Genomic DNA, 23,272 nt, shown 5'->3' on the forward strand with positions numbered 1-23,272 from the left:
GCATGAGACCCTGCCAGAGAGGCTGTTGCCCAGCTCTGCGAAGTGTAGGCAGGCAGCGTGGGGGTAGAGCCAAGAGGAAAGGGAGCCTTAAAGACCCTTTTTCCCCACCCGTCTCCGGCCCTTTTGTTTTTTTTTCTTTCATGTTCCTGTTCTCATGTTATATTAGCAGCAGAAAACAAAACAAAACAAAAGGCAGTCTGTCTTGGAAAGGGAATGGCAAGATCTGGAGAATTTAAAGCTGGATGCACTTCCCTCTTTGCTGAACTCTTAGGCCCCTTTGGCCATTTGGCTGCTGGAGTCCTGAGAGCCAGCCCCTTCCTGGAAAACCTTGAATGGAGTCCCTCTACCAGCTTGACAGCCCAGCCCGAGTGCCAGTGGCAAGGGCAGCCAGCCGCGGTGTGCGCCCACAGAACCCCTCTGGGCGCATGGGGCAGCCAGGAGAGCAGGGCTGTTGGCCATCCCAGCTGGAGGGCTGGGGCTCGTCTTAGGCAGGGTCTGGGCTGAGAGGTGGCTTCCATCATGTGATGTCAACCCATCATGGGCTCCTCCCCTAGGAACTGAGCTGCAGAGGCCTGTGGTAGAAGAAAGAGAAAGGAAAACTCTTGCTTAAAAAAATTTTAATTGAAGAGGTAATAAATGCATGTGGCAAAAAATTAAAAGGTACAAAAGAATTTACAATCAAAAGTCTACCACTCCTCTTCTCCTCAAGTTACCCTCCTCACAGGTCCCTGGATGTTCCAATTTCTGGTACGTTCTTCCAATTTCTCCTTTTTAGGTCTGCCGTGATCCGGAAGTTTTCAGATTCTTGATCAAATGGAATATTTTAAATCGTTTATATGTGTATATATGTATGTAATATGTGTGGAGAGATCAAATAATGATAAAGAAAATTATATCTCAGTTTATTGCCCGTAATTCTTGCTGGGCAGAGAATGGTTTAAGATATTAAAATAAGTAAATAAATCCTAAAATGCTAGCACTAGAAAGGAGCTTCTAAGTCCTTTTGTAACGAAGTCCTCATTTTTATTTTTATTTTTTACTTTTTTTTTTTGATGAGGATTGGCCCTGAGCTAACATCTGTTGCCGATCTTCCTCTTTTTGCCTGAGAAAGGTTGTCACTGAGCTAACATCTGTGCCAATCTTCCTGTATTTTCTATGTGGGACACCGCCATGCCATGGCTTGATGAGCAGTGTGTAGGTCCATGCCTGGGATCCAAACCGCAAACCCCAGGCCTCCAAAGCAGAGTGTGCAAACTCAACCACTATGCCACTAGGCTGGCCCCCTACAGTCCTCATTTTAAACATGAGAAAGAGGCCCAGATAAGTGACACACACACACGCACTGGCAGAAGACGAAAATCGGTGTAGTCTGTCGATCCTACTGGGCCAGGCAGAGGCTATGAGAGGGCACAGTGTCACCCCTCTGCTGAAGACCCTGCACCGCTCAGACCTGCTGTCACCAGGGCAGAGGAGAGGCAGGCATTCTTTTGTTGGGCAGGAGGTAGAAATGCCTGCCTAGGCTAGAGTAAGAGGACAACATGTGCGTGGACACGGAGCAGGGCTGCCAAGTGAGAGCAAGGCCACGCCACCACGGAGCTGTGCCGCCACTGGCTCCATGAGCACTGACAGCCCCAACTGTTTACACCACCTACCAGGAAGAGACACCCCAAGATTTATATGCTGACAAGACAGCAGGATAATTTTTAAAAATTCTCTCTGCTTTGACATCCGTTCCAGACGCTGTGAACAATTTCAGTGTCCAAGCCAGATTGAAGCACCTTTTGATGGCTTCAGAAGGTGGCTTCAGTGAGATGGGACGTGTACAACTATAAACACTGGCTGGAAAACCCTCAATTGCTTTGAAATGGTAAATTTCCAGGCCGTGTGGATCTGATATTACACACCTCCTCCATTAACAGCTTTTTCAATTATTTTGGCTGGTGAGGGAGTGGAAATTAGACTTCGAAATATATCAATGGATATTTTCAGCCTTGCTGAGAGCTTCAAAATATATACCAATCCTGGGAACATTTCCTTAATTTCCACTTCCCAGTTACTCAAGGAAAATGGAGGTATCAATTATAGGTACCATTAGATGGAAGGAAAGGCAGGACCGGGACCATGGCTCTCTTTTCAATTTAAATTCTCTCTGGTCTTATTGTCTGACCTCTTTTTGGACCAAAAATTTTTTTTTTTTTTTTAAAGATTGGCACCTGGGCTAACAACTGTTGCCAATCTTCTTTTTTTTTTTAAGAATTGTCACCCCAAACCCACCCTGTACACAGTTGTATATCTTAGTTGCAGGTCCTTCTAGTTGTGGGATGTGGGACGCCGCCTCAACGAGGCCTGACGAGCAGTGCCATGTCCGCGCCCAGGATCGGAACCCTGGGCCGCAGCAGCAGAGCGCGCGAAGTTGACCACTCGGCCACGGAGCTGACCCCTTTTTGGACCAAATTTTATTCCATCCCCAGGTCTGGGAGTCCATCCTAACATGTACCAGATGATGAGGTCCTTGATAAAGAAATGAGTATTCCTAAGAGCTTGGGTCCTGGCACCATCCTGAATCGGGCATCTGATGGAGGCAGAAAAAGTGCCAGTTCTCTGTCTCTTGATCTTCGCCTGAGGGATCCAGAGGTCCTAATCTCTGATGCACACAGCCTCTCCCCCATGCCTAGGTGCTGGGTACTTGGGTGGCCACTTAGCAACGTCTTTGCCCCAATTCTATTTCTGGTTTTCTCATCTCCACCTGACTGGCCTCTTCCACTCCTCTTCCTGAGCACTGGACCTGGATTTACAGCTGCCTGCCTGGACAGACCACAGTGAACTCAAGTTCAGTTGAACATGCCCCCCAAATCTGCTCTTCCTCCTGTATTCTCCGTTTCAGTTAATGGTTACCTTACACCAAGGCGCTTGTCCCCTATGCAAGAAATTTACATGTTATTCTCAAATCCTTTCTGTCACCTCCACCTCCAACTGATCACCAGATCCTCTGAGTCTACCGTCTTTCTCTCCTGCTCCTGTATTACTGCCCTAATCCAGGCGCACCTCATTGCTTGCTTGGACTATTGGAATAAATACCATTGTGATCCCCTGCCACTAGTCTCCAGCCTCCTCACTCAAATTTATAACTGATCATGTCACTCTTTGTTTTAAAATCTTGAATGGTTCTCCGTGGCTTACCAAAATGTCAGACTTCTTACAAAGGCATAGAGGTGTCTGTAACTGGCCCATGCCTACCCCTCTGACCTCATTACCATCACCATCCCCTGGCCCATACGCATCAGACCACTCACCACTGCTGTGCTCCCGACACGTCCACATCTTAGGCCCTTCGTTTGCCTCGTCCTCTTCCACATCTTGCCCACCTTCTTATCCTTTAAGACTCAGCTCCCAGATGGCTTCTTACTTGTGAAAAAGCCTCCTTTGTGCCTCTGTGGAGCTCTATTATGTCATCTTGGGATGACTTAGGTGTATTTCCCCACTATCAGTTACTGGGCTTCTCAGAAGCTGGGATGGAGTTTTGTTTATTTTTGTGTCCCTGGAACCTAGCCTTGCATGGTAGGCATTCAAGAAGGAAAGGAAAGAAAGGGACTAGAAATAACCACCCCACTGGGCAAACAGGCTTTGGCTTCACTGTTCGTGCAGGCTCGTGGCATTTTCGTGGGACAGAACGAGGAGCAGCAGCAGCCTGCTGCCCTAGATACTTACTCATTTATTCATTGCACACATATTTACTAAGTGCCACCATAATGCTCAATACTGTGCTAGAAACTGGTGATACACAAAAGAAGGCTGCCAGGCCCTGCTCAGAGGAAATCCCACTCAAGGGCAAGAGGCATGTGACAGTCACTGGCCTGGCCTTTTGGGCTATCTGGTCTGCTCTGAGGACATTTGCCACCCAGCTCTACAGAGGCCGTGGAGGAGGGGAAAGGACGAAGGAGAAGGCAGTGGAGGCCTTGCAGAGGGCTCTGCCTCTGGCCAATTCTGCTGACCAGCTGGCTTTATTTATGCATTTCTCCTTTGTAGGAATTCCTTGCTGTTAAGAAAAGCCATTTGACACATTTCTAATTAGCCCTCAGACCCTGCAATCCTCTTATTCCCAAATGCAACAGCTGGGTCATTTCATGATCAGTAATAACATTTGTAGCTCCTGCAGTTATCCTTCAAAATCCAGGTCATTCCTCTTCTGACTTCTGATGGGACCACAGAGGACATTCTCACCCCCTCATCCTGGGGCAGAGGTTTGACCTCTGGCCCTGTGGTTGGGGGAGGAGCCAGCTGCTCCTGAGGAGGCCTGGTGAGGGGACCTGGGTTACTCACCACACTGGCCCACACTGACCCTAGATCCTCACTCCCTTTCTCTGGGTTCCAGTTCTGCACCCATCTCTCATCTATTAACTGTTCTAAGCACTGGGGAGACTGGTGAACGAAACATGCAAGGACCCTGCCCTCATGGCACTTACACTCCAGTGGCAGAAACTGATATAAAAAGCCACTGTTTGGGGGCCGGCCAGTGGCGCAGCGGTTAAGTGCGCACGTTCCACTTCGGCAGCCCGGGGTTCGCCCGTTCAGATCCCAGGTGCGGACATGGCACCGCTTGGCAAGCCATGCTCTGGCAGGCATCCCACATATAAAGTAGAGGAAGATGGGCGTGGATGTTAGCTCAGGGCCAGTCTTCCTCAGTAAAAAGAGGAGGATTGGCAACTGATGTTAGCTCAAGGCTAATCTTCCTCAAAAAAAAAAAAAAAAAGCCACCGTTATCAGACAAATAGGAAAATGATGACTGCTAAGAAGACTCTGAGGTTGTTTCAAAGAGCCAGGTCCTTGCCTCGATTTATAATGGTTTATAGAAACTTCACTTATAAATAACTTTTCCTTAGATCCACTGGCGCATTAAGTACGGTCAGCTGGCAGTGGGTAGCATATGTGCCACTTGATGTCTGGGTGACCTCTGTGGACCTCGTTCTCTTCATCTGTGAAATGGAGATGGTCCTGCCTTCCTCACAGGATCATTGTATTCTGAGATTGTGTATCGGCACAGTGCCTGTTGCATGGTAATTTAAGTTCTATTCACCATCCCTGCTTCCTTTCCTGCTTAGAGCAGACATGGGGGTCTAATCAGTTCCCTTCACCCACTTTCCGGATCCCTGCTGCAGCTGCAGACAGGGCAAGAGGCTTCCAAGCTGACCCAGAGTCTCAAGAGTAAAGGGTATGCCAGCAAGAATGGACACCCTGGAGCCCTGCACTCTGCCTGTCCCCGCTCCCCACCTCCAGTCCACTCAGCAGAGGTTCTAGAAGAGGCAGCCACTCATTTATGGGGCAAGACAATCATCCTTGTTAGCCCTTGAATGTGGCTGAAGAGGCCAGTCTGAGCTCTGTTCTCCTTGGCAGCTCTGAGGAACAATCCCCTGTGTATGCCCTGGGCAGTCCCCCTCCCCGCTGCACCAGCAGCGTGCCTGTGAGTGGGCCTCCAGGGGCCTGGGGCGGTTACCATGCACTGGATTTTACATGCTTTGTTTCATGCTACCCTTCTCAACAATGCTGCAAGTTAAGGGCTGTCAATGCCTCATTTTACAGTTGAGGAAAGTGAGGCTAAGAGAGGGTAAGAATTTGCCCAAGCCACTCTCCTAATGTGTGACAGAACCAGCATTTGAATTCAGGTTGTCCAAGTCCAGAGCTAAGATCTTACACCGAGCTGTACCCTTTCTCTCCAGTTAGCCACCCCATCCCCAGAGCCCCCACAGCAAATGCACGGGGCCAGAGAGTTTCCTCTGGCCTCTGGGAGCGCCTGGGGCACATGGCACTTTGGCCAGCTTACCTGAGTGCTGGCTTCGACAGCTTTAACAGAGAAGGGGACCATGTCTGAAACCTATGCCACACGAGAGAAAAGGCCCAGGGAACTGGAAGCCCACAATGGCACAGTTGGAGGGATCTCAGTGTTGTCTCTTTGCGTCCCTCCTTGTACAAAGGAGAACACAGAGGCCCAGAAGGTAAGTGAGGTCCCTGCATACAGAACTTCTGTCCACCCTGCAGACTGCCCCGTGGCCTCAAGCCCTGCACCAGTGCCCGGACACTGGCATGAAAAAGACACTTAGACGCAGCCCCCCACTTCCCTGCTGTCTGACTCTCAGCAAGCGAGGCTTCACTGGACCTCGGAGACCTCGTCTGCAGGCTGTGGGCGCTTTAGAGACAATGTGTGTGAGATGCCGGCACAGCAGCTGGCACCTGCGAGGGACTCAGTGAACTGTAGCTATTATCATCACTCTTGTTGTTTTCGAAGTTTGATGAATGTTAGGCAACACGAAGTCTCTTAGGTGTCGCTTTGATTCTATGGTTCTGCTGGAATCCATTCCTAGGACCAGAGAGGAAACAATGTTCACTGTCATCGCTGAATGCTGAAATCCATCTCCGGGAAGGCTGAGGCTCAGCTCTGCACCTATTTGGGATTAGAATCTGGAAGAAAAACCATGGGTTGTAGCCAAGGTAGCAGCTGCTGGTTCCTGGCTCTTCCCGTCTGCCTGAGGCTAGAGCCCTCCTCCTGGAGCCATCAGAAACCCTGGTTTCAGTTGGCATGGCCCAGCTTCACCACTCATGCTTAGGGGTGAATTTGGAGCCTCTCCCCAGGGGTTGATGTGATGTCTTTGGATCCCACATCCTCTCACCTGGTTCTCTCAAGACCAAAGGCAAGCAGGCCCGCATAGATCAGGCTGGGATAAGGGGAGCAGCCTATGGCAACAGAGGGCCATTCCCCAAGTCTTTCCACTGGCTGACCTGAGAGCCTGTGTGGCAGGGGGGACACCAGGAGGCCAGGCCCCTTACATTTCCTTGTTGTCTGGAGGTGCCTGTGGGGCCTGACTGCTGAGGAGCAAGGTCTTCCGGCCTCCCCCAGAGGACGTGACCCCAGGGTTCGCCTCATGTTTCCTGTGGAAACTAGGCAGTGGCTTGATGGTGGTTTTCTCCATCTATGCAAATGAACCCTGGCCCTGACTGAAGTCTAATTAAACTTCCCAGGCAAGAGAGACCTGGGACAGCAAGGCTGGCCCGCTGCTCAAGGGCCATGGCATCTCGTCACCCATCTCCTATTTTTCCTGACTGCCACACAGCTCATGCCTCAGATTCCCTGCTTTTACAGATGGCTTCGTGAGACCCTCTTTTATGCATTCCCTTCTTTCTAGGGCCACCTTCTTGGTAGGGCTATTTTTGCACTTGCCTAGGTGTCCTTGTGGTTAGTTTTCTGAGGGAGGAAGAGGGGACTGCACTTGCAAGGATGACCTTTCTGTAGCAAAAGTCTCATTAAGGTTTTCTTTCTTCATTTCACTTCCTTCCAACAGAAATATATTGAGCATCTATTAGATGTGTGGTTCAGCGAGTGCTGGAGAAACGGGGGTGGGGTGGGGAATGAATGGTGCTGTTGGGGGTGGTTGTGGGAGGGCATGAGCTGTGACCTCATGTCTCTCTGATTCCGGAGGCGGCTTCATTTAGAGGCAAGACCCTACGTAGGCCTTCAGATGAGCCAGCGTCCAGCAGCACTAGCAGGAAGCAAACTCCCTGCCAACTCTGGCCCTGGCATTCAAGGGCCTCCTGAGTCCAGAGTCCCCCAGCATGGCCAACTTCAACTCCCACCAAGTCCTTCCCAGCATCCTGGGCCCCAGCAATGCCAGGCAGCTCTCTTCCTGAACACAAGTACATACTTCCATCCTCTGGACCTTTTTTTAAAAAAAATTCTCGCCGGCCAGCCCGGTGGCACAGCGGTTAAGTGTGCACATTCCGCTTCCGTGCCCGGGGTTCTCCGGTTTGTCTGGTTCAGATCCCCGGTGTGGACATGGCACCGCTTGGCACACCATGTTGTTGTAGGCATCCCACATATAAAGTAGAGGAAGATGGGCATGGATGTTAGGTCAGGGCCAGGTTTCCTCAGCAGAAAGAGGAGGATTGGCAGCAGTTAGCTCAGGGCGAATCTTCCTCAAAAAAATAAATAAATAAAAAAATTTTTTTGCTGAGGAGGATTCGCCCTGAGCTAACATCTGAGACAATCTTCCTTATTTTATACGTGGGTCACTGCCACAGCATGGCTGACGAGTGGTGTAGATCCATGCCTGGAATCCCAACCCTCGAACCTCAGTCGCTGAAGCAGAATGGGACCAACTTAACCACTACATCTGCCACGGGGTGCCGGGGCCCCCCCTCTTCTGGACCCTGCTCTGGTTATTCATGCAGCTGATACCCTGCCCTGCCCGCCCCCTTCCCTGCCTTTTAAGAATCTACTCAAAAGATTTATCCACCTTCTGTGAGAAGCCTTCCCTAAGACTCCCTTGCAATGCATTCTTTCTTCCCCTGTGATCCCTGCTTCATTTATTTAGCATCTATGCACTGAGTGTCTGCTCTGTGCCTGACCTGTGGGGGCCTCCTAGAACTAATTTAGCCCACAAGCCTGCTGTCCCGAGTGAGAGTAGTTCACACCCATTCTCCGCGCCTCCAGGGCTGGGGCAGACACCCAATGGTTTCTCTGTCTTTGTCTCTCCCCACAGTGTTTTGCACTTAGTCGAAAGTGTCAGATGGAGAGACGGTTCTAGACTGGGCTCTGCCCATTAATTAGTCGTGTGGCCTCGGGCGACTCTTCCAGCCTCTCTGGCCTCCCTTCCTCCTGATGAAATGGTTATGATGATACCTCAGAGTTGTCCAGGGGACAATGAGGAGGGATACAGGGAAGCGTCATGAAAGCTGGGAGCTCCAGGCCAATGGAAGACGGAGGGGTGGTGTACCCCCATTCTCCTTGCACAGGCAGTGAAACGGCGTCGCCTCTCCTTCGCTCTCTTCGAATGTCAAGTGCACCGGCTTCCAATGTCTCCTCGGGCGGGCCCTCGGGCGTCTCGGAATCCTAGGCTGCGGAGGATTCCGGTGCAAACTCAAGACTCCTCCTGCCCTGCCATCCCTTCCCAAGGACTCGCCGAGCACACCTTAAACCCCGCTCCAGAGCGTAGGTCAGAGCGCAGCCCAGAACTGCAGCTCCGCGGCGCGGGCCCCGGTCGGGGTCGCGCATCTCCAGCCGGTGACTCAAGGCCACTCGGTCCGGGGGTGGGTGGAGGTAGGCGGGACCGATCAGGGCCGCGCGGGGGCAGCCGCCGGTCGCTCGGTTGCCGAGCGGTGGGAGCCGAGACTGGCTCTGGCCCGTCGCCATTCCGCCGCGGGCGCCTGCCTCGCCGGGCCTTCCTCCCGCGCCGCTCCGCACCCGCCGCGCTCCTCTCCGGCGCGCGGCGGCCCGGGCGCCCGGAGGGGCTGGAGCGCGGGGCGGGCTCTGCGCGCGAATGAATGGGCTCCCGAGGGACGCGCGCGCTTGGGGCTGAAGGGCATTAGGACCGCGAGGATCGCTGCACGCTCCTGTCTCTCTCTGTCACCCCCCCACCCCCACCTCTCTCCTTTTTCTGCTCTGCAGGACTGAGCAGCCAGGCGCGAGCGAAAACAAACAGCTGGGGCTGCGAGCGCCCCCGCCCCGGCCCGGAGAGCACGCCGGCCCGGGCCCCCACTCAGGGCGCCCACCCGCCCACCATGAGGAAGATCCGCGCCAATGCCATCGCCATCCTGACCGTAGCCTGGATCCTGGGCACTTTCTACTACTTATGGCAGGACAACCGAGCCCACGCAGCATCCTCCGGCGGCCGAGGCGCGCAGAGGGCCGGTGGGAGGCCGGAGCAGCTCCGCGAGGACCGCACCATCCCGCTCATTGTGAGTACGCCCCGCGCTCCGGGCGGCCGGCCCGGGAGCCGCGGCGCGCATCCTAGCCCCGCGCGGTTGCAGAGAGCGCGGGGCCCGGCCGGGGGCTGCGTGCCCGCCGCGCCCTGCTGGCTTTGTATATGTTGGAGCATTCCTGCCCGTTGTTATGGCAACCTCGGTCGGGCTAGCGGGCCGGGGCGCACGGATGGAGGGAGGGTGACAGCGGGTGGGGGCTGGGAGAAAGTGCTGCAAGTTTGGTGGGCCCGGCGTGCGCTCGCGACAGGGAACGTGGCGGCTCTCGGCACTGCGCCGCGGGGTCGGGGGCCGGGGGCTGCCCGCGCCTCGCCCGCCCGGGAAGGCGACTGGACCTTGCGCGCAGCGAGCGGGCGATGGGAACCGCGCGCGAGTGAGCGCGTAGGTGGCCGTGCGCACCCCCTCTCCAGCCTCCTCAGGGCAAAGGACGTGGGGTGGGGGCTCTGGGTAAGGCAGGGTCGCTAGAGGCTGCGCCCAGCTTTGCGTCCACTTCTCAGCCCGGGTCAACCTGAACCTGCTTCTTTGGCACGGAGAACTCCACACTAACACCTCACGAGGTTCTCTGGGTTCGGGAAAGGTCTCGTCCTATGCGCGCCCCTCACCGCAACAATAGGGTCCGTCATGACGAGTGGACAGCGTCTGTGCCCGGGCTCGGAGATCCCTCTCACGATGTCAGCCCCGCGACGTCAATGCGAGAGAGGAAACAAAACCCGCGAGCCCGGCGGGGGCCTCGGCGGGGCTGCGGGGGCCCAAGGCGCTCCTGGGACCCGGGCTGGGGCGTGCGGAGCCCCCGCCGCCCTGCAGAGGGCGTTCCTGTCGCAGCCTCCGCCCGGCCCCGAGTGACAGCTGTGTGTGGTAGGGGCACCTGTTGAGGCGGGAGGCTCTGGGACCCGCCGAGAGATGCGCTCCTGCGGGCCGCGTTCTTCCGACGGGGGCGGGTAATGGGCGAGAGCCTTGGGCGACCGTCGGGACGAACTGCTGAGCGTGGGCTGGACGATCGAGAGGAAGGAGAGCAAGGCGTGGGGCCGGGGATGGGGCGGGCAGCAGGGTGGCCATCCTGACGTGAAAAGATCCGGGCCTGGGGAGGTGCGGGGTCAGGAGGGCCACGGCTTGAGGGCTGGAGAACCTGAGATGGAATTTGCACAAAGGCAGCTGAGCCCCAGGACTATGGGGCGGGGGGAGGGAGGGTAGGGAGGGTAGGGAGGGTCGTGGAGGACGTGCTTTCTTATTCCCATCCTGCCCCGGATTCCGTGTCTTGTCACCCACCCAGGAAGAAGTGAAAATCCCCTGCAAAGGGACCACATTTCCTGGCTCTGCCTGAGGAGAGCTTGGAGTTTGTGGGTTTTCCTCCAGCCCCCTCCCCCAATTCCCAGATCCCTGTCTAGATGAAGTCTCTGGGGAGGAACCTGATTAGGTAGGGTGTTCCCTCCTGGGCTGAGGGTCCCTGTCACTAGGATGCTCTTTCCAAAGCACTTGCGGACGGCTGGACAGAGAGGCTGCTGAGGAAAAAGCCTCTTGTGTAGAGACCCCAGAGTGGTGGGGTCTGGGTGGACTGACAGACTGGAGTCCGGAACCAGCCAAACCAGTAGTGGCCCCAGACCCCCAGGGAGCTTCCACACCCTGGACTCCTTCAAGCTGCCCTGTTCTTACACCCTGAGAGGGCCAGCCCTGGTCTCAGGGTGGGTGGGCCTGGGGAAGCAGGGGAAAGGCAGGCTGGCCAGATGTTCTGTCCTTCCCTGTGGTGACTGATGGGAGGAGGGTCTGAGCTGGAAGAGGAGGAGGAGGGGAAAGAGGAGGGGATGGGAGGGAAGAGAGCACAGGGATCCTGCTGCTTAGCGCCGAGGCTGGGTCTCATCATGTTTGCCTCTGCTTCAGAATCCTGACCTTGCTCTGGGACCTCTCCAGTGTCCTCTGAGACCAGCCAAGAAGGCCGCTCAGACGGAGAGCCCCAGCATGGTGTGGGGTCATGTGGGATGCGTGTGACAGTCGTTTTTCAACATCCTCTGGCCCTCTCCTTGTTCCCATGGGGTCTGACTTGCTGCTCATTAGAAGAGGTCTGTGCACTGGAAGCCCAGTTTAAAGTGGGAAGGAGTATCAGGGAGATCCCTGGGAGCTGGGGAGTGGAGGTGCAGGAAGAGGGGGAGAACGGAAGTTTCTGGGGCGTGAGCCACAGAGCCTTCTCTAGCCACTCAGGGGCATAGCCAGTTCCCTCTCTGTTCTTAAGCTTTAGTCCTGGGTGTCTGTTCTGTGGGTGCTGGACCCAGGCACACACCACCTTTGCCACTGCCTTGCATTGTATTCCTATCTTCCGAGCTCTTTCACTTCAGTGGATTCTCAGTCATCTACCCTGTCTCCTTGTTGAATGTAAGCTGTCACCCAGGGACTGTGCAGGAAGCTTCTTGCCAGCAAGACTTAGTAAGTACTTGTTAGATGAGTGAAGTAGGATTTCTGCTCATCTCTGGGGGCAGTCCAAGCTTCATATCCTCCTAATATTTTATTCCCAGCTCCAACCTGACTATAACTAAGGAGACAGAGGAATGCATGTATAGCTTCTCCAGGAGTTAAACTCTTTGTTCAACTTAAAAGGGGCAGGTGCAACTGAGGATTTGCTTTCTCCCTAAAATCCGTGGTTCTCCTCTCACTGGTCTTCCTGCCGTTCCAAAACATGTCTCTGTCTAGTTGGGCCAGGACGCTGCATGTGGATTTTCAGATTCTTAGGGAATGATGTGGCCAGCCCTGCTGACAGAGGCTGAGAAAATTCAGACAAGCGTCATCACTCCCCTGGGGAATCAGAGAGCTGAGCTGGAAAAGGGAGGGTCTGTACAACGGCCTGGGCCAGGAGGCAGCCCGGCCTTCACAACGTCTGGGCCATTTGAAGCCAGCCAAGTTGCTCCTGGACCTTGGAGGTGCTTATTTGGCATTGTGGGGTGTCGGCATGACAACCGTATGGCCCAGATTTCTCAGGGAGGTCCTGATTTTTAATATTCTGTCCTGCTGTCAGCCCATGTGTCACAAATTGTGATGTGAAAAATTGGTAATGGAATCTGTAGCACTAAAGGGAGATGCTGCCTCCATCCCTAAATGGCTGCGTACGATGTGGCAGCTTTTGTGATTTTTCCATGCTGTACTTTACGGGCAAGCAGTGGATTTGGGACATCCGCTCGAATCTCCATCGATGCACGCTGCCACTGGACGCAGCTACAGCAGGAAGTGGAGCAGACGCGGCTGGCCTTCCGTCTCCAGGCCTCACAGTTGGGAAGAACATTGGTGAATGGTCTGGTCCCCAGGTTTTCCACATGCTAATTCTGCTAATTCTCTAACAGGCATAGGTGGGATGCTAGAGTGTTACACGGAATTTCACGTTATAGACATATTTGTAAAAGACTATCCATATGGGTATTTTCAGGTCAGATGTAGTTGTTTGCAACATCATCTATTTGGAACCATGGAAGTTTTAGGCAAGAGTTTTCCTAAACTGGAGTTTCTTATCCTATAATCGAGATACTGCTGAGTGACCGTGGGCAAAATACTTACACCTCTGGACCTTGGTTATTTTATGTGTTAAATTTGGGTTAAATGATTTGTAAGGTTCGTTAATCCTTAGATAAGCTGATGATAGCTTCATTTCTGGAAGAGAATACATGGCTTTCTGGGAGCTCTCCTGGAGGGTGCCCTGAGGTGCGTTGCTTAGGGAGGGCACGGCCCTGTTAGGAGAAGGTCCCGCAGGACTCTCGCGGCCTCGCAGGCGTCCCCGTTGTCTAGCAGAAGGAAACACAGAGAATGGCTTTTTGGTGCTGTGCTCTGAGGGCAGAGGCTTCACTCAGATCTGGATGAGTTTATATTTTATTTATAATGTGTGCATTTTGGAACTCTGGGAATATGATTTGCCTAAATGACAGGAATGATTTTGTGTTTAATTTGTCTAGGTGCCGCGCACAGGAAAGAGGGTGGGGAGGGAGAGGCACAAACACCCACAGGTCCCTTCCCAAAATGTTCTGATTGAAAGGGGCTGATTTCTCATCACTGGGGTCCCATCCTGGGTCATATTGAGACCTGTCCGTAGGACTTGGGGACAGCGCAGAAGCACCAAGACTAGTGAGGGCCCTGACAGCCCAAGAGTCACCTCCCCGGGAGGCCTGACACCCAAGGGCACAGGACTAGTTGCAGTGCTGCTCATTGTCCGGATGGGTCCTTCCTCTCCCCCTGAGGGCGCTGGGCCTGGCTTTCCTCTCTGGTGGCAGCGTCTGTCGGCTCTGAGGGCAGGGGAAGCCCTTGGGTCTGGAAGCGCCATTTAGGTGGATGTGGCGGGGTGCTGATAGGCAAGTGGGCCGATTGCCCGGGGACGGGAAGGTCTGGCTGTAATGGGGGAACCGCCCTGGGTTCAGAGGCGAGCCTGAAGCAGAGCAGTTCGGTACAGTTAGAAGATTGAAGGTTCATGCCCTGTCTGCTTCCTGAGGAGACTGAAACACCTTCCCCGTGAACAGGGGAGCAAAGACACAAGGTAGAGACCCAAGGTTTCCGGAAAGGAGCAGGAGCGCAGCTTTCAGACGTGAGTCAATGAGGATTACTCCTGGGCGGCGGTTGATTCCCTAAATCAGATGCGTGATGCGGTCACAGACGTGTGCAGCCCGCTCTGGAAACGGTTTCGAGTGGCTTAGTCTCTCTGCTCTGAACGCTTGTGGTCTCTGATCTGCGCTCGTCTGGCCTCCGGGATCGCAGTCACCTCTGTTATAGCTCCAGTGGCTGTGTTCACTGATGCTGCGATGGGTGTTAGGTGTTTTACAAGCTTTAGCTCTGAATCCCCTTTGAATTCCCTCAACAGCCTAGTGAGGTGGGTGCCATTATCAGGTTCAGTTAACTTGGGTAAGCTGAGGCTTAGAGAGAGTCAGTGACCTACCCATGATCTGGCAACTAGGAAGTGCCTTTGAAACCAGGTACCCCTGCCTCTGGAGCGGGTGCTCCTGTCTTCTTTTCCTGAAGCGTCCTTCAAGGCAAGATGCAGTCGGACACAGCAGCTTGTTTCCTGGAGCGTGTAGATTGGCACCGTGCTTTATATTCACTCCGTAAACATCTGTTGGGGAAAAAAATGCGAAAACCATACAGAACAAAATGTTAGCAGTAGGGAAGTAGGATTATGGGTAATCCCCCTTCCAATCTTTTGGCTCTTTCCGACGTTTTCTATAATAAACATTTATTAATGATATAATGATAAAGCCAACCAAGATAATTTTAAAAAATCTTCGATGACTGAACAAAATCACTCGACTCATCAATGAAAGTGTAAAGTTCTTAACCATGTCTCACACTTCTGAATCCACCGTCAAGGCTTAGCATCTTGCCCACAGAAAAGGAGACTTATTTGAATTATTCTGGAGGGTTCCGAGGAATAGAACCAGGACCAGTGGGTCAGAGTTGCAGCAAGAGAGATTTCTTTCAAGAGAAGGAAAACTTTCTCACTGAACTGTCCATCACTGGATTTGCCCAAAGGCCACCCCGCTGCCTGTCAGCAGGTCAGCTTCCTTCCGACAGCAGTGGGGAGGGGAGAAAAAGGCTTGTGGTGCCGCCTGTCTCCTACAGAGTCAGGCAGCTCTGTAGCAGAGTTTGAAATAGGGTCCAGTTGTTGCACCACAAGAGACCTGGCACTCTGGGGAGGAGGGCTGGCTGAACACACCAAGGCCAGGGAGGAGGTGACTGAAGGAAACCCGTTACTGCTGCTATGCTGTCCCCTCCCTGTTCCTTCGGAGCTGCCAAGCAGGGAAGGAGAGGGGCCAAGGCTGGTCAGAGGCAAAGTCACAGAGTTTGAAGCGCTGCTCCTGAGGATCTTTCCTGCTCCTCAGAGGGAGGTCCACAAAGGTTCTTCTCCCCGACTGAGGCCCCTTGAGTCTCACTTTCCCATCTGCCACTTCGATTTCCCTGATCCAACCTGAGGAGCGTTTACAGGTGGCTGTCCTGTCTCCCAGGGCCCTGCCCATTGCTTCCCAGGGCGGCACCGGCTGGCAGTGCACCTAAGCGGTGTGTTTATGAGGAGGCCGAAGCCCAGGCCTGCCTGTCCCCCACACCCTGAATTTCAACCACACCCTTCAACAATGTCTGGCTAGAGACAGAATGGCTACCCGGAGGACTTTTGTGAACCTTTCAGAACGGGCAGGAATGGCAGGCCAGGAGTATTTTGGGAAAGATGGGGCAAATGGAAGAACCTCTTCAATTATACTCTGTAGGCCAGATAAGGCTCAGGCCACATTTGGGGAGTCGCTGAGTTGAGTCTGCCCCATGTGTGGCCCTTCCACTTTTCTGGACCCATTAGAAAGGGCTTTGAGTTTAGCTTAAGAACACAACTCCCTCTTTCCTGCCATTCCATGAAGTGAGTGTGGCTCAGTGTAGACCAGGGACAGCATTGTCTCAGAGCTCGGGGAGGGGGGCGGGTGACATCTCTTAACACACTCAGAGTTGTGAGACTTGTCATTATGGGATTCCCCTGGGCCCTAGCTAGGCCAGGACCAAGCAGAACAGAGGGGTCCAGGATGGAAACAGATGTCAGCTGCCAGGGATAAGGGTGTGAGGGGATAGAGAGAGAAGGTGGAATGAAGGCCAAGTGACCCCATGTCTAGGCTCAGCCCTGCCCCTAAGGGGCTGTGCTTCCTTACGTGAGTCGCTTCCACTCTCTGTGCTTTAGTTTCCTTATCTGTCAGATGAGGGTTGAACTACAGGATCTCTGAGATCCCTCTCAGCTCAAACCATCTTTGACTTTGTTGACCTGCTCCTGCAAAAGTGAGGTGACCCCAAGCCAATGCTCAAGGTCTAACAGTGCTTGGATTAAGGAGAATAAGGCCAGAGCGCGAGGTGTATGACGACCCAGACCCCTTGTGTTCAGAAGAGTGTGAAACCTTAGAATTCTCATAAGAAGTAAACTGGACCCACCGCTCCCCATTCTCTTCTCGTGAGACACTGTCCGATGGAGCTACGCAGAGCCCCTTCTGCTGATCTGGAAGCTTAAGGTATTTGTGAGTGTGTCTGGGGATGCACACAGACACATTGTAGGAGTGTCTATGGGGGGTACTTCAGACTTCTCAACAGTCTGGGAAGACCAGAAGGACACTACAAAGACCCCTGAGCAGAGAATTAATGGTCACACACCCTTGGATTTACGCAGAAGACAGGCAAGGACTTGCCCTTAGGCCACAGCCTGAATTAACATTGTAAAAATCAGGTGAAGGAGTTCAGGAGCTTAGCCATCTGCTGGCGACCTTCAGCCTTTCCTAGGTTACAACAGAGCAGATTAGGAGAAGCGAGATGAGGGACCTGTTAGGAGCTGCTGATACACTGAGAAGTGACAATTGACAGCTAAGGACCAACCAGAAAGGGCCGGGTGAGGTTGGAGCAGTCCCCTCCCACACGCACACAATGGTCAGAAGTGCCAAAGGCATCATTTATTCATTGCTTACAATTAGTTACTGAACACCTACTATGTACCAGGACTGTAACAAAATAGGAAAAATCCTTGCTCTCAAGGAGCTCACATCCTGGTGGGGGAGACAGATCATAAACAGATAAATATACAATGTATTAGGTGGTGGCAAATACTATGAAAATAAAATAAAGCAGCAAAAGGGGAGAGAAAGAGGAAAGAAGGATGGCCATGCAAGGCCTCTCAGATAGGATTGAGCTGTGGCATGAATGGAAAGAGTGAGCCATGCAGGCATCCAGGGAGAGAGTGTTCCATGCAGCCAAGGCCCAGGGCAGCATCTCTACAGGGTGTGTGCTCAGTGCACTTGGCTGAGGCAGCCTAAGCAAGAGTCTAAGTGGCCAAAAGTGCAAGTCCAGATCATTAGCCCTTGGAGGCTGTGGTAAATCACGCTCAGAAACACGTCCTGAGTCATCAGGAAGTGATAAATTACATTCAGCGTCCGGGCTTGGTACGTCAGGGAACTATGTCATTCAGTTCAGAAAAATTTTCCAGTAATATGGTCAACTATGTTAGTAAGTGTTGGTTCTTAAAGAGGTAAACCTAAGTTCTTTGAAAAATATTCTATGGCTGGAACACTTCATTTCCTTATGATGTGAGATCAATGAGGTACTTTGTGTGTGTGTGTGTGTGTGTGTGTGTGTGTGGTGTGTGAGGCTGGTGAGGGGGAGTGGAAGGTTCTGGTGCCTGAAGAGATTTAAAAGACAAAAGATAATGGGGCCCTTGTGAAAATTCTAGAAGGGGGTCTGGCGGGGGAGGGTCTGTGTCCTGAGGGAGAGTTTTGTGTGAGAAGGACAATTCCTGTCTGTGGTGCCTGATCAAGTCCCCTGGGTTTCCTCGCCTGGTTCCCTGTGCATTTGGGATTCTGGAAAGGATGTTTCCTGGTAATGCGGGAACTTGGGCCCTTCCCTGCCCCCATCGCAGGTTCCCCTTGGGTACAAGCAGACTCCTGCAGGCTGAAGTATCTGCGTCCTCCCTCAGACACTGAGGAGGGCACCTGTGCCTGGGTGGGCACCTGAGGCCTGGCAGGATCAAGGATCCCACACAGCTATTTTTCGGGCAGGTCGATGAAAGGGGCTGCTTTCAGGAGACAGGGCGCTCTGCCAGGGCCCATCTGAGGCTGTGTCCACTGCCGTTCAAGTGGCTTCCCCAGGGCCCGGGTGACCGGTCCGATAGGGCTTCCTGTGTCTCCGGCAAGCTGCAGGCACTCTGTTTTTGTGGTTCAGGTCACACACACTCAATTCCAGACCCCTGTCAGTCATGCCCTTTTAGACACTGCTTCTCAGAGTTCAGATTTTCATCCCTTTATCTTCTCACAGCAGCTCTGGCTTTTAGCTTCTTTAAACAAACTGTTGGGGAGGGCTTCTGACATTTCAAGGTCTTTCATTTCACAGGGGTCTGACCTTGGGATGCCACAGTCGGAGGGACCCATGTGGCCTTCCAAAGCGGCGCCTCACAAGGCTGTGATCAGATTTTTCTGCTTGGAAACCATCTTTTTACTCCCTGTGAAATCCCTCACTCGGGGCTCATGGGGAGTATGGGAGGCTGGGGGCATTATCCAGTGTTTGGGGTAGAGCCCAGGCTGAAGCTGGGGGAGAAAGAACATGTGATCGATTAGTGATGTCTGCTGTGGTGCTGGAGTCTCAAAGGAGTGAAGTGGCAGGACTGAGCCACACCCCCAAGTAGTTCACCCACCTGAGGCCAGAGGAAGAAAGAGAAGCAAGGGACGGAGCACACACACTGCAGGAGCTATCGAAACCAAGGTGGGTTCCCTCCTAGCGAGTTCAGTCCGACTCTCCACCAGAAGTAGTTGTCTCACAAAGTGAGGTGTATTTGCAGCAAATAGGAGACCATGCAGAATCATTTCCAGTCATGGTGTTCCCAAACGAAGGGAAGCAAGGACACTTATTTCAGGTGGGGAATGAATATTCAAAAGAGAGAGGTGGGTATTCGCTTGCGCAGGCTCAGTTGGAAAACATGCTTCCACAGACACTGCAGGTTATGGTTATGAGGCCTAAGCTCCTCCTGGAGAGATCTTAGCATTAAAAAGGAGGCCAGCGTCTTAGGCACAGCTCTGTGGTGAGGCTTTGTCTGGTTCAGGGTGGGTCGTGATTGCATCTCCTTACCATAACAAAAGGGGTAAAAAACCAGTTGGAAAAACAGTTAAATGCTTCCAAACCCACCTTTGAGTTCCTGGGGCAATTAGACTGTGACACAGGGACCAGGGAAGGCAATGGAGGGCCTTTTGGAGCTGCAGGCCAAAAGGGATTGGCCAGGTAGAGAGCATAAGCTGCCCACGGTAATGTTCTAGTACAGTCTTGGTGCCACCTTGTGGAGGCAGGAAAATGGCAAGGGCCTTCTCCCAAAACACTGAAAGGAAGTGGGTCGTCTCTGGACGCACCCCAAGATTGCCAACCCCTGGTTTTCTGCATGGCAGAGAACACAGCATCACCTAGACAGCCATCCAGTCAAGTGGGGTCCCTGAACCACCCCTGGGTGGGGGCTGGGAGCCAGGCGGGGGTGGGCCTGCTTGGGAACTGCAGAGCATGGAGCCTGGGAGATCTGAAAGCCTGAGTTGGGGCAAAGCTGAGGGCAAGCCAAACAGAGAGAGTAAGAAAGGGCCTGGTCAGAATGGAACCGGTTATAAGGTGACAGGCCTGAGCAGGAGTGTTCAGAAGAGCAAGCTGTGGGTGCCCTGAGCACAGTCACAGGGGCCCTGATGGGAGGCTGGCATCTGCCCACTGGAAGGCGGAGCCCTTTGTGGTCCAGACCTGCACTGACCAGTGCAGTAGCCACCAGCCACATGTGGCCCTTGAGTGCTTGAAATGTGGCTAGTGCAACAGGAGGGACTGAATTTTTTATTTTAATTTTCATTGATTTAAATTTTAAAAGCAGATATTCATTTCAGTTATTAGAAAACTTTTGGGAGTATTTAGAAGAACTTCAGTATGTGGAATCTACATCTTCAATTCTAAATTTTATGAAATCTCCATACAGATCAAGTATTTCTGGTGAAAATTTAGTATCTAGCTTGAAATGTGCCATAAGTCTGAAATACACACTGGATTTCAAAGACTTAGTTCAAAAAAAAAGAATTAAAATCCTAATTTTTTGTATATTGATTATGTGTTGAAATGATAATGTTTGGATATATTGGGCTAAATAAAATATATTATTAAAGTTAACTTTACCTGTTTCTTTGTACTTTTTTAATGTGACTACCAGAAAATTTTAAATTATATTTGCGACTTGCATTCTATTTCTTTGGATGGCGCTACGTGTGTTTGTGGCCTGTCTCTAAAGCGCTAGGAGGTCGACAGCAGAAGGTTGTGTGAAAGGAGAAGAATGTGCCCGTGATCCTAGTTTACCTTGACTTCCGGATGAGTCCTTTCTGGTCCAGCTGCTGCTGAGTCGTTGGTTCCTAATTCACCATCATCTATGGGCACAGGACACCTCCCAGCATGGGCCCTGTGCTCATACCATCATTAAAACCAAGGTCAATGTTTTCCTGCAGCGTCTTCTCTTTTCAAAATCCCTTCTGAGCGCTCGCTGTGATGGAAATGAGCTTTGGAGGCGGGGTGGCAGCCGGGAGCCTTGATTCCCTTGGAAAGTGGAGGGATTAGTTCCAGTCTGTTGCTTTTGGTGTTTCGTCTTTGTCCTGTTAGAGCCAGAAAGACAAATAGGTCTCAGCTCTACTGGCAACTCAGAACCCGTGCAAGTGGCAGCCTGGAACCCTGTGGCGAGGAGGATTCTGAAGCTGCCAACAGAGCGAGTGGGAAGAGGCAGGGTTGCCTGGTCTGAAAGGCGTGGAAGGGGACCGTAGAACACGCACTTCGTGCCTACCGATCCCGTGGTGATGAAGTTGTCTTTGAGCGAGTTTTCTCCACTTTAAAGACCTGATAGATGTTAAGACGCTGAAGACGTTGGCCACTTAGAATAAGTGTGGATGAGGCTTGCATTGAGCCAGAGGACGTGCAGAGGAGAAGTGGGTCATCTCCACGGATCAAAACCCTCACTAAGGAGATGCGACAAGAGCTTTAAACACCACACAAACTTTTAGTAATATTTTTCACTTACTCAGTGGAGGTGAGTTAGCTCTGGTCCGGGGCCAGCCTACTGGCAGCATAGGAGACGATTGGAGCTGAAACCCAAGGAGCAGGATAGGAACCTGGAGGGTCTCGGGGAGAGAAGAGAGTTGGCTCTGTTCCCCTTCCCCTCCTTTAAAAGTGGGTTCTGAATGTGAGAACATAGCCTGCTTCCTGGTGCCACATTTCCGGGTATGACTTTGTTCAGGAGGCAGCATGACATGGTGGTGAGGGGCGCAGCCACTGTAGCAAGAGTGTCAAGTTCGTGTTCCAGCTCTGCTGCTTAACTAGCAAGTTATTTAGGCATTCTGTGCCTCAGCTTTCTTATCTGTCAAATGGGGGTACTAGTAGTCCCCATTTCAGACGGTTGCTACTAGGATTAAATGAATTAATTCATGTAAAGTGTTTAGAATAGTGCCTAGCACATAGGAAGAACTCTACAAGCATTGATATGTATGTTGTTAGTAATAATAATACAAGTTGTCAGTTGTTTCTTAGCTTGTGTATTACATATCTAATTCTGCATAACAAATCACCCTAACCCTTAATGGCTTAAACTGCATGATCGTTTGCTCTCTCTCAGGACTTCTGTGCCTCAGCCCTCTGGGAGTGGCCTGGCTGGGTGGTTCTGGCTGAGTCATTTCTGGCTTGGTTCAGTCAGATGTCATGTGGGGCTGCCATCATCTGAAGGGTTGAACGTGGCTGTTTCACATGGCTGGCTGTTGGTGGGAGGCCTCATTTCTTCTCCGCATGGGCCTCTCTGCAGGCCTGCTCGAGTGTCTTCATGGTGTGGCAGCTGGCTTCCCCCGGAGCAGGCAACCAAGACAAGGCGAATGTTGCAAAGCCTTCTTGACGTAGCCGAGGAAGGCACATTAGCCAAGGAGTGATGTGGTCCGACTGATAGTGTGGAAGATTGCTGAGGCTGCTGGTTGTAGTGTGGAAGATTGCTGAGGCTGCTGGTTGGAGAAGAGACCGAAGAGCAAGGGCAGAGGCACTTTTGACTGCCTGGCCTGTGCCAGGAGCCTGCCAATTGTGTTTCCTGTCTTCTTCCCCTTAACCATCACAGCAGGCCTCTGAGCTGAGTAAACTACCCCCATTTTGCAGATAAGGAAGCTGACTCAGAGAGGGCAGGTTACCTGCCAACGGAGCCAGGATTCCACCAGGGTTGCCTGCCACCAACTTCTCAGGATCCCACCACCTGATGGCACAACTTACGAGGGGAAAACAGACTTTATGAATGATCTTAATCCCCTTATTTCTTGAATGCAGGATGGGGAACCTTAGAAGCCTGAGAGATATTCACAGGTCAGACAAAGGGGTGGGGTGGCGACCAGACCTCAGTACCTGCCGGAGCTGGGGAAGAATCAAAGGGCTGGGGTGGGGTTTGGCAGGTTTTACACACTAGACGGACGTGGACTGGGGAGAGTCTCTGCAATTGGCTTAGGCCCTCCAGATTCCAGAACCTCTGAGGTCAGGGAAAGCCTTGGTGTTACCTGCGCCCCAGAGAGTACCATGCAAAGGGATCAGGCCCACCCACCTGGATGGAATAGCTTGCAATAGTAAAATGAATCAACTAGATCAATATATATCAGCACAAATGGAGCTTAGAAACATGATGCTATGGGGAAAAAACGGATTGCATATGGTTTAGTATGATACATTTATGCAAATTAGAACAATGTGAATCTGTTGCGTCTGTTGCTCCTGGATGTGTGTGTGTATGTACCCATATATATCTCAAAGAGTAACAATGGACCAAAGAGGGTACACAGCACATATGGGACAGTGAGTGTTCCTGGAGGAACACAGGGGAGGCGACCCACAAGAAGTTTGACTTTATTTGTAACATTTTATTTCAGTTGTTTCTTTAAAGGAGGGAGGCTTGATGCCACTCTGACAAAATGTTAGCAGTTTGTTAATTCTGGTGGCAGTGCAGGTGATTCTTAGTCTTTGTACTTTTTGGAATTAAAAAAAATCTTAG

General features: G+C 52.3%; 1 protein-coding gene across 2 annotated transcripts in view; it reads left to right on the forward strand.

Annotated features, from left to right (window-relative positions):
- Window positions 1–9,433: 9,433 nt before the first annotated feature.
- The window catches only part of LOC124231065 (polypeptide N-acetylgalactosaminyltransferase 16), an 86,025-nt gene continuing 72,186 nt past the window's right edge, over window positions 9,434–23,272 (forward strand). For both annotated transcript variants that reach the window (XM_046647705.1, XM_046647706.1), the window contains exon 1: window positions 9,434–9,723. In XM_046647705.1, the coding sequence (XP_046503661.1) occupies window positions 9,547–9,723 (177 nt within the window). In that variant the 5' untranslated portion in view covers window positions 9,434–9,546. The remainder of the gene's footprint in view (window positions 9,724–23,272) is intronic.

Source organism: Equus quagga, chromosome 20, assembly GCF_021613505.1.
Source record: "Equus quagga isolate Etosha38 chromosome 20, UCLA_HA_Equagga_1.0, whole genome shotgun sequence".
Classification (NCBI taxonomy): Eukaryota; Metazoa; Chordata; class Mammalia; order Perissodactyla; family Equidae; genus Equus; species Equus quagga.